At 44.6% G+C, this 11,205-nt stretch overlaps 1 protein-coding gene across 1 annotated transcript in view; it reads right to left on the bottom strand.

Moving 5' to 3' along the window:
* Positions 1–1,068: 1,068 nt before the first annotated feature.
* The window catches only part of CCND2 (cyclin D2), a 31,699-nt gene continuing 21,562 nt past the window's right edge, over positions 1,069–11,205 (bottom strand). Inside the window, exon 5 of the mRNA XM_002822783.4 lies at positions 1,069–6,561. Within this exon, the coding sequence (XP_002822829.1) occupies positions 6,412–6,561 (150 nt within the window). The 3' untranslated portion in view covers positions 1,069–6,411. The remainder of the gene's footprint in view (positions 6,562–11,205) is intronic.

The following is an 11,205-nucleotide window of genomic DNA, read 5'->3' as shown; positions in this document are numbered from 1 at the left end:
CCTATTAAGTGAAGTTACTTGAGATCAGCCCGGAATATATTAATCTGGACTTCCCCAATGGCCAGTTTTAAATCTTGTTTACAACTCAGGTCAGAATTAAAATGGAAAACAGCCTTCGATGACTTTCAGACAAGGAACTTTGGAAGAAATGAATTTTATAGTAACATCAAAATGTCTATTATAGCTTGTGCAACAAAGGGAAACCCCATCTGTACAAAAAATAAAAAAATTAACTGGGCGTGGTGGTGGGCGCCTGTAATCCCAGTTACTTGGGAGGCTGAGGCAGGAGGATTGCTTCAGCCCAGGAGTTTGAGGCTGCAGCAAGCTGGGATTGTGCCACTGGACTCCCGCCTGGGGGACAGAGCAAGACCCTGTTTCAAAACAAAACACAAAAACAGTGTTCATTAGGCCCTTGCCTTCTGCACACCCATCACTCTTGGGAAAGAAGCTGGTCTGAGCTAAGGTCCAAGAGCAGCTGGGCCTAGGGCCTGGCAATTCATTTCAGCAGTACGGAGACTGTCACATCCCATTCCCAGGCTCTGCTTCTCCAGACTCCAGCAAGGGTAGTTGTGGCCTGTGTCTCAGAGGAGGGGTGCAGGAAGGATCAGAAATCAGGTGGGAGCCACAGAGAACAGCAGGCAGGAGCCAGGAAAGCTGCAGGGGCAGGGTTCCCCACAGACTCCCTAGAATCTGGAGATGGCACCGCAGGCTTCTGGTACCTCTCATGCCAGGAGATGCTTCCTCACAGCCCAGAATGAGTAGCTGGCAACAATCGGGGCGATCCTCTGAGGACCAGTCATAGTGTCTATGATGTACCCACCTTCTGAAGGTGGACTGAGGCTTCTAGCTTATAAGCTGGCTGTGTGGGCACCCCTCGTCCCCTAGCAATGTCAACAATGACTTGTACCGCCATAACACAGAGGCACATGTAGATTCCATTCCAGGTTAGAATGTCTTTTATGCCACTGCCAAATGTTGCAGCGGCATGAAACAGAGTTCTGACATGAGACAAGTGTATTCCATTCCGAGGACTGCTGGTTTATAAATAAGTCAAAAACGGCCAGATAATTTAGGTCAAGGTGAGTTTATTGTCCAAATAGCATAACCTAATTGCATTCAAAACCATTTTCAAATCCATCTTTAAACTAGTCAGAAAACAGGTTATTATTTTTTTAAATCACTTAACACTGAACAGATAAGACCTCTTAAAAGGCAGCTGACTATATCATGTCACCATCATAGCCAATACAACATTTTTGCCGTACTTCCTAAAAACCTTTTCGCATACACTGATCATGCTACTTATCAGCACTTTCTAACATCCTGACCAAACAGACACCCACACCTCTTATAGAGTACACTGTGAGAGAATAACATGGACTTGATATGGCATCACACTTGTTTTAAAGCAAAAAAAAAAGAAAAAGAAAAGAAAAAAAAAGTCCAAGACAAGAAACTATATAACTGAGAGAGAGGAGAGAGAGAGAGATCTGAGGTACATGATATAAGGGTAATGAACATAATGGAAAAAATCCAATGGCCCGATGATTTGCTGGGGATATAAGAGTTGGCCAGCAGTAAGAACTAAACCAATTAAAAATAGAAATAGAAACTTTGTTTTTCAAGGACAGGCACCTGTCAAAAGACATTGGATACTGTAATGGCTACAGTCAGTAAGGCACTTTATTTCCCCAAAGTAGGCTGCAGGCGAAGGGATGCAGGCTGCAGCTACAGCATGCACGTACATATTTGCTGATGGCTTCTTAAAACCTGAGCCGAGAATAGGGTCTGATAGCCCAGCCAAGTTTAAAAGCAGACACACACGAAGGTAGTTATCGTTGTGCCTGAAATGACCATTCTGGGTTGTTTAGAATCCAGAATCATCAAAAGCCATGTGGTATGAGGCAGTAATAAATATCCTCTTGAATCTTCTTACCCTATTTTGCACAAATGGATGGCTGCATGAACAGCTCTTGTAAATTGCTCTGAGTCCACACCAATAGAAACCTGCACTCATTCTATAGCTACAGAGGGTTTGTTGGCTTAAGGGGACTTTATCATCTCAGCATTAATTTCCCTTTTAAAGCTATTCTCAAGGTTGGACTGTCTCAGAGATAAACAAAGAGGAATCCTTTTGGCTTAGAAGCCAACTGGCTTACTCAGACTTCCTCCCCTTCCTACCTCCAATTCCCACACTACCAATATTATCTTCTTGAACTAGAAAATCAATTATTTACATGACATAAGGTGCAAGTCTATTTCTTCTCCCAGCCCTGTCCCCTGTGGCCCATGGAGAGAAAATTCCCCTGCCCTCTTTGAGAGGAGTCATCTGATCCTGCCTAATATTCTTAACCTTTCAGTCCCAGAGCTCCCAGGGCACAGTCTGGAGAGACCCTAGAGGTGCTAGACTGCAGGAAAGCGCAGCTCCGTCTGAAGAGTTGCCAATCCTGCTAGCAATGGGATGCAGTGTGATGCTGTCAGGGTTGTCTTCTCCTCTGGCTTTGTCACTTAAGCCATGTGTGCCCCTGACCTGACTGATAAGAGGCAGAACAGAGCCTCCAGTACAGAGCACATAGACCAAGGATGACCCAGTAGTAAGGCATGCTGTGCTCTCCAGTGGGGTCCTGAGGCAGTTCAAAATAAGGCCTCCTGGAAGAACAGCCCCTTCTTCAAGGAGCTCGCCTCTCAGCACGCATGGGGTGTTCTGCGGAGGGAACTGCCCTTGGCTTTCTCCTGCAGGCTTCTTGGCTGTTATGGACCCGCATGGAGTTTAATTATGCTTAGCATATATTTTTGGCATACTAGGATTTCTTCCCCCTAGGATTTGGCCAGAAGAGGGGAAGGATCAAAATTTGGCAGGCTGGGGGAACAACTCGGCCCCCACTGATGGAGAAAAAAACAAACAGATGGAAGTAAAGACGAGATAGAAACACAACAAGGTAGAAAAAGACCAGGATAATTTGGAACCCCTTTAGTGGGAGGTAAGAAAAAGAAGAGAAAGAACAACAACAACAAAAAGAGCAAGTTCAAATCCAAGGGGGAAAGCTCCTCTGGAACAAAACTCCTACCAAAGAGACTAAGATCTAAGGAGAGGGCAAAATCCAGGATTCCTTCTTTTGTTTAAGCAGGAGCAGGCAGAAAAGCCTAACAACACCCGACTTTCCCATCAGCAGCCCCACACCCACCATCACACAAGGCCCCAAGGATGGGAAAGAGAAAAGCTAGAAGGACCCAGGGGCCTCAGGACTACAGGAAGAGTGGAAAGTTACAGACTGTAAATAGAGTCGGGTAGGCTTGTGCCCTTCCTTATTTGTCCGGTTCTTTCATTTGCTGCTTCTGTTTAAGCTCAAGGGTCAGTCGCCGTGAAATGAATTTGCACCTCGGTTTCTCTTTAGGCTCCAAGATTCCCAAGAACTCCAGGGTTCCCGCTTTCCCCATTCTGTGGGACTCCTTGGGGCCCAGGAGAGTGTGCTGAGCAAAGCTGGCTCTTGAGAAAACTCTGGCTAGCTAACTTGCTGGCTGCTCCACTTTCCTCTCCAAAACTTCAGAATTCACCACCCATTGTCCCACCAGAAATCCCCTAGAATTTTAGGGTCATGCTAACTCACAAAGTCCTGAACCCTTCTAAACACACTTCCCAAGAGACTGACTCATCTGGAATTTCACCTCTGTAGAGAAGCAGCCTCTTCACCTCCCTTCAACTATCATCCCATACTTATCTGACCTATTTTTCTTATCCTGCCAATTCAGTGTGATTGAAAACCCGACCATTTAGTACCGCTTAGCAGAGGACCTGGGCTTGCATAGTGCTTGCCTGCGCAGTTAGAGACAGAGGAGGGAGAAGGAAGCACCATAAACGCTGCTTGCTGCAGATTCATCTACTCGCAGATTCAGACCTAGGAAACCTGCAGAGATGATCCTAAACACAAGGTGTCCATGCCAGGGGAGGGGAAAGACGGAGGGGAAAAACTTCAAGATGAAAGGGCCCTTTGCAGATGAAGCCCCGCTTCTGAAAAAGCTGCAAGATGAGGATCCCCAAACAGCCTGGTGGAATTCTTTTTAGTCTGTTTCCTGATACCTGGTACCTAAGTGCAAATTACGACATCTGAGTCTACTGCATAAATGTTTGTACTGAACGTCTGCCTTGAAGGGCAGGGAGGATCCCTTGGTTCAATGTATTTTTTCCATCATGATGAGGATACTGGGGTCTAAATGGGAGCCCAATGGCCTCCATGACCAAAAAGGTCCCTGGGAGTGAGACCGCCCTGCCTTCCACCTGAGAGGGAGTCAGCCCTGCTCACACTGCTTCTGTATTCCTTACGCGAATGGGCTCCCAAGCAGAAACTGTACGGTTGTGAGGTATTATGAAAACAAAAGTGTGAATCATTGCCTTTTGTAGTTATTGATTTTGTCCAGTAAACCTGAGGTAAAGAATACTCCGTCTTTGAAGAATGTGATCAGAGGAAAAAAAAAAAAAAACCAAAAAAGAAAAAAAAAAAAACAACAACCATGAATATGCTACCAGAAGAAAACAAACTACGGAAGGGCTTTTCCAGTACGAAGAACTCATATCTCAACCATCTACTTCAGGACTTGGAATTTAAGCAGTAAAATAATATATTATAAAAATGTTTATAAAATAGCAGCACACTCTGTGAAACATTACAGCTAGGTACTGTCAATGTGAATAAGGATGGATGATTTTAGCTTCTTAGCAGCGCAAAAAAAAAAAAACCAAACTGAACAAAACAAAATGAAAAAAATAAGAGACCCTTAGATTGTTTTCCGTCTTCAACCCTCATACTATGAAACAAGGCAGAATCTGTGTATAAAATAATTCTTCAAATAGCCCTGTTCTGATTTTTCTTTTTTACTTAAAAAGGCAAATATTTTAACAAATAGCTTCATTACCTGTCAATTACAATTGTGCAAAAAAAAAAAAAAAAGTTGTTGCTCCAACCTCTTTGCTAACTGAATGCCTCTAAGAAGTGGAGAGGAAGAAAAATTCAAGTACGCTGAATACAACTTTGCAATAAAATTAACAACAACAATAAAAAAAAAAAAAACGGAAAAGGGAACAAAATGCCACACCCTGATGTTCAGCCATCTATCTTTGCACCAGCAATAACTTTTCTTTCCATGTCCAAAGGAGAAGTATAGAGATGGGAATTAAGATCCTTCTGTGCCATCAGAATGGTAACAGAGTTTAGTTTACAGGCTTTTCTGAGGAATGTTGTGATGGGAATGTCAGCAGGAAGGCGTGTCTCTTGAGTCCTGGTAGGAACACCAGAACTGTGTACCAAAGAATGCCAGATACCAGAAGCGAAGAGTAACCCAGACTGGGGGCAGGAAGGGAGGGGGCAAAAGAGAAGAGGGGAGGAGTATTCAGCATGACTTGCATAAACCATCCCATCTATCGCTCGGGAACAATTTTTCAAAGTGCTTTTCGAATGGAATGGTTTATAACAATGCTAAACTGTGAACCAGACATGCCAATCAGCACCAAAAATTAGTTTTTTTCTAAGAAGAAATGCCAAGGCCACATCACCCTTTTAAATACAATAACAGAAAAGATTCCATTCTGGATCCCACCCTTGGTCTCCCTCTGCCTCCGTTTCATGTGAGTTTTGGTTATGGCCCATAGCTACATTTCCCCATCAGATAGCAATATGGTGGTGTCTGCAATGAACTGCATTTGGAAGAAGAAGCAGGATGTCACGGAACATGAAACCCAGGAGCCAATCACCTGTGTCCAACTGGCAAAATAAAACATCTTTTTTTAGGTAGCAGCTACTGTAGACAGCAAGAGGACATTAACGTAGAGATCCAACTACACTCCTGACTTAGTAACAGGTGGCTGAGAGCAAAGGTGCTTCTCCATCCCAAATGGTTCAATCATGTTGAGAGATTGTTTTGTACTCCTTCCCCATCATGTCCCTCCTTATTTCAATTCCTTCTTGAGTTCATTGCTTTGCAATCTAATCATGCCATAAATGGCGTACACAGTTCCTTGAAATTATACTATAAGGGGGTGTATGTGCTAGCTCATAACATGAAAAAAAAAGTCTCGTCTAATTTGTTCCCATATTTCAGGCATACATATTCTCTAACTACTCTGCAGGTTTTCCTGTAAGCATTTTACTATTACTTTTACATAATCAAACAATAACTGTTCGCATATACAAGGGATTCCCTTATGCCGTACTTCAAATAGGCACCAAATGCTTTTTATTATTCCGTTTTCGTAGGATCTTTTTCTCTCACTTCTAAAAGATCTTTAAATATGATCTAGGTGGGGGCAGAATTTTTTTTTTAAGTTTCACCCTAAAACACAAAGAACAAAAACATAACCAGAAAGAAGGAGAGAGCAGATTATGGATGCATCTCTCTCTTTCAGCCCAACTGGCATCCTCACAGGTCGATATCCCGCACGTCTGTAGGGGTGCTGGCTTGGTCCAGTTCATCCTCCGACTTGGATCCGTCACGTTGGTCCTGACGGTACTGCTGCAGGCTATTGAGGAGCACCGCCTCAATCTGCTCCTGGCAAGCTTTGAGACAATCCTAGAACAATGGTCCAGACCAGAGCTGTTAGTAAGAGGAACAGGACATAGAGCATCCTACCGAGAAAACATGCATAATTTAGCTTGCATAAGTCTATGCTAGTTTCCAGTAGAAATAAATGTGAAGTAAAGGAGGGATGTTCTTAAAGTGCCAAGGAACCCACTACTCCAGGTGGGGTCCATGGGCTGGCAGCATCAGCATCACCTGCGAGCTTGTTGGAACCGCAGAATCTCAGTCAACCCAGGCCGAGCTATTCGGAACCTGCATTTTAGTGGAGCCCAGGTGATTGGCATTCTGAGAAGCACTGGCCTAAATGATGGTCACTTATGGATGCCTGGTAATCAAGGGGCCAACCAGGTGCTTTCTGCCTGGGGAAGCTGGGAAGTGGCAGAGAAAAGGGGAAGGCTACTAGAAGTGCTATGACAGCAAACTCAGCCCCTGAGAACTAGATAAGAAGGACGCCAATGAACCAACGTACTGACCCTCACATAAACTGTAAATACTTTTTCTCACTCTGTCCTCTAGGCTGGAATGCAGTGGCACAATCTCGGCTCACTGCAACCTCCACCTCCCGGGTTCAAGCGATTCTCCTGCCTCAGCCTCCCAAGTAGCTGGGACTACAGGTGCCCGCCACCATGCCTGGCTAATTTTCGTATTTTTAGTACAGACAGGGTTTCACCATATTGGCCAGGCTGGCCTCGAACTCCTGACCTTGTGATCCGCCTGCCTCGGCCTCCCAAAGTGCTGGGATTACAGGCGCGAGCCACTGCACCTCACTGTAAATACTTAAAAAAAAAAAATCCCCAATTTTTTCTGCTTCTTTACCATTTCCTTAACTCTCATAAAGATATAATGCAGAATGTCTACAACATTCTGGACCCTTGAGCCATCCAATTTGGGAATAAGCAAGAATATGCAGCATTGCTTTAGTATCAGTCTATATTGCAGGGGTAATTGACAGTGTGTCTGCCCCAGGCAGGAGCTTCTCTTAGGCAGGTGACAGGCAATGCAATGACAAGTCATGGGTATCACTAGACAGGGACCGTTGCTGGTGCTAGTAAGAGGGTGCAAACAGTAGAGTTGCTTCTAACAGGCATTTTCTAGCCTCATCTGCAAAGATGCCTTTGTGCACTCTCTTAAGAAGCACATACATAAGGAAAATATGTTAAATTGAACCTCCCTGTGTCTTTTCATAGTTTAATATAAACTTCCCTTTTCTTTCTTTCACTGTGCAATTCTCCCCACCCAGAGGTTTCTATTTTGCCAAGCCCAAAAGCATTCTCTTTATTTCCCAAAGATCTAAAACACAGCTGGCCAGGCATATTGGCTCACGCCCGTAATCCCAGCACTCTGGGAGGCTGAGGCGGGAAGTTGAAACCAGGAGTTCAATACCAGCCTGGACAACATAGCAAGTTCCACATCTTTAAAAACAAACATATAAATAAATAAAATAAAGCTGGAACTAACCACTAAGGAACAAAATTTCCATACCCCTAAATTTTCCTTTCCTATCTCTCATCTATCCCACATTTCAAACTACAGCTTTCAATGAAAATTAAGATTAGGAACAACCACAGACCAAACGCCAAAGGCAGAGACGAAATATCACCTGGAACAATGAAATGAGGAAGGGTGGTATTTGCTGCCCACCCACCATACTTGCAGGTGGCACCTAAGTTACTTAACTTTTCTGATCTCAGTTTCCCCACAAAACAATCAGAGTAAAGGGCAACTGAGATGACACTGATATATGTGCAGTGCTAAGTGGAGCTCCATAAATGATCGTGATTATGTATAACAATAAACTGGTCCTGGAACCTGAAAGAATTCAGATTTCTTTGAAATGAGGTATAGATTCACATTTAGTCAAGACTAGTGAAGTGTGTGTCAAGATCTTGACAATCTTTAGTCAAGACTGTGTGTCTGGGGAGAGTGCTGAACATGACAGACGTGACCCAGCGGCAGGAGTCTCCGTGCCACCCCGAACGAGGCTGAAATGGAGTCAGGCACTGGCCTCTGGGACTTGCTAACACCTCTCACTTTCCTGTGGCATCTCCTGGTCACATCCCTTACCCTGTCCGACCTGTTGAGCTGAATGAATGATGATAAATCCCATGGGGCTCACCCGCCTCATCCCTGTTCAGCTCTTCCCCAAGTTCTTCCCTCAAGGACCATGTGGCAGCATTATCCTCATAGGTTACCACTCGCTAGGTGGGAAAAGTTAAGGTGTAATGTTTCCTTTCTTTTCTGTTTTTTTGTTTTTGTTTTTGTTTTTGTTTTTGTTTTTTTTGAGACACAGTGTTGCTCTGTCGCCCAGGATGGAGTGCAATGGCACAATCTCGGCTCACTGCAACTTCCACCTCTTGGGTTCAAGCGATTCTCCTTCCTCAGCCTCCCGAGTAGCTGGGATTATAGGCACGTGCCACCACGCCCAGCTAATTTTTGTATTTTTAGTTGAGATGGGATTTTACCAGATTGGCCAGGCTGGTCTTGAACTCCTGACCTCAGGTATCTGCCTGCCTTGGCCTCCCGAAGTACTGGGATTACAGGCATAAGCCACTGAGCCTGGCCTAAAAGTATAACGTTTCTAGGGGCACTTGCATTTCAGTAGATGTTTGAAAACCTTAAATCCTTATAATCTAAAAAATTTAATACTAAATATAGAATCAAAATGAATGTGGGGGTTAAAGGCAAAAAGTGACAACGGTCAAAACTACTGTGGAATGTCCCTTAGGAAGGTTCTACATCAGAGAGGAATGGCAAGTCTCATACCATCAGTTTTTCTTCTAAGCTGGGATAGACATAGACAGCCCTTTCTCCACTTGAGCACTGTGTGAAGGAGTTGACTTAAATGCCAGAATCATCGTGGTGTGCGATGCTCATTCCACAGTACACGGGCAGGAGCTGAGACCCAGAACAGCAGCTTCAACCCCACATTCTAGCCATCCTCCCTCATCCCGTGCTCACTCACTGACTAAAACATTGGACCTAACAATATAAATTGATATTTTCTTCTTTCTCTGTTTTTTTTGTTTTTGTTTTTTTCTTGCAAAGAAGAATCCATTGAATCCAGGAAGTTCACGTGTAATGTTCCTCCACCGTACGGGGACTCGAGAAGCTGTTGAAGGGGATGTTTACAATATTTTTTTTTCCAAGAGGCAGTGGGACTAAATCAGAGTATCTCCATACCACAGAGGCAGTGACTATATACTTGTTTCCAACTGAATACTTGTCCGTGGAAGACAAATCCTACCCAAAGCATAAGGCCTAAGAGCTTTTGTTATCTAAAAGAGATGGCAGGATTCTCGGCTGACTGAGGGAACTTGCGTGTGTGTGCGCATGCATGCGAGGCGTGGTAGACAATAGCTCTGAACCATTACATTAAAAAAGAAATGCCTGTTAGGCCTAGCAATGTGGTACCTTTAAAGAGGGTTTCGCATGGCATAGCCCTTGGTGAATACTTTCCAAGTTGCAGTTCCTGTGAAAGACCTTGCTCCTCAACAAAAACCCTCTCGCCTCCAGGCCAGTTCTGCCTTGCTCTCCTTCCTCACAGGCTCTATTCTGGCCCCCGGCAAGGTCATCTGGGTTAATGTATCTTCTACTGCAGTAATATGGCCAACTTGGGACTCCATGGCCATCGGTGAATTAACCATGCCAGCAAGACCCTCCACACGGGGAGACCAGGCTCCAGAAAGCGAAAGAACTCGGTTTCAGGCCATGCACGTCTTCCCTTTGGGGTTCCCAGTGTCCCCACTTTTTCTGCTATCAGCCTTCTCTTCCAGCAGCCTGAGACCTTAAAGGAACAGTTCTGAGAAAACCCTACAGGGAGGACTGGGATGTCTGGCTGTCACTTCTACTCGACTTTCAGAGCCACAGGACTTGAGGTGACGTGTGTGCACAGTAGCGTTTTATATAAGTTCCAGCCAAGAATGAGTGCCCTGGTGTCCCACATAAAACAGCTTCGGAAGGTTTCATAGATAGACAAAACTGCATATTCTCTCTTTTCTTTAGTCACATTTTAATTTCAATCCAAATCATCACTGACTTGACTACGGCCAGCTTTGTTTTGTTTTGTTTTTTTGAGATGGAGTCTCACTGTCACTCAGGCGGGAGTGCAATGATGTGATCTCGGCTCATCGCAACCTCCACTTCCTGGGTTCAAGCAATTCTCCTGTCTCAGCATCCCAAGTAGCTGGGATTACAGGTGCACGCCACCACCCCCAGCTGATTTTTGTATTTTTAATAGAGACAGGGTTTCACCATATTGGTCAGGCTGGTCTTGAACTCCTGACCTCAGATGATCCACCTGCCTTGGCCTCCCAAAGTGCTAGGATTACAGACATGAGCCACCACACCCAGCCTGGCCAGCTCTTGATTGATGACCCCTCTGACTGGAAGATAAAAGGATGACCAAAGCAGGTACTCCATGAATGAAGAATTCTGAACTCCCTTCCCCACCCTCTTCTAGACTTACCTTGTGACAAAGCAAGACGCTAACCCTCTCTGCAGTCTCCACCTAACCTTCCTTCAGGTTCCACTTCCACGGAACTTGACAATGATCAGCTTGACTTTCAACTACACAAATCCCTCATTCTAGCTCAGCAAGACTAAAAGGGCAAAAGCCCGTCTTGTATAAATGATGTT

Source organism: Pongo abelii, chromosome 10 (genome assembly GCF_028885655.2).
Source record: "Pongo abelii isolate AG06213 chromosome 10, NHGRI_mPonAbe1-v2.0_pri, whole genome shotgun sequence".
Taxonomy (NCBI): domain Eukaryota; kingdom Metazoa; phylum Chordata; class Mammalia; order Primates; family Hominidae; genus Pongo; species Pongo abelii.
The sequence above is the reverse complement of the archived record's forward strand: the minus strand, read 5'-3'. Positions and strand labels throughout refer to the sequence as shown.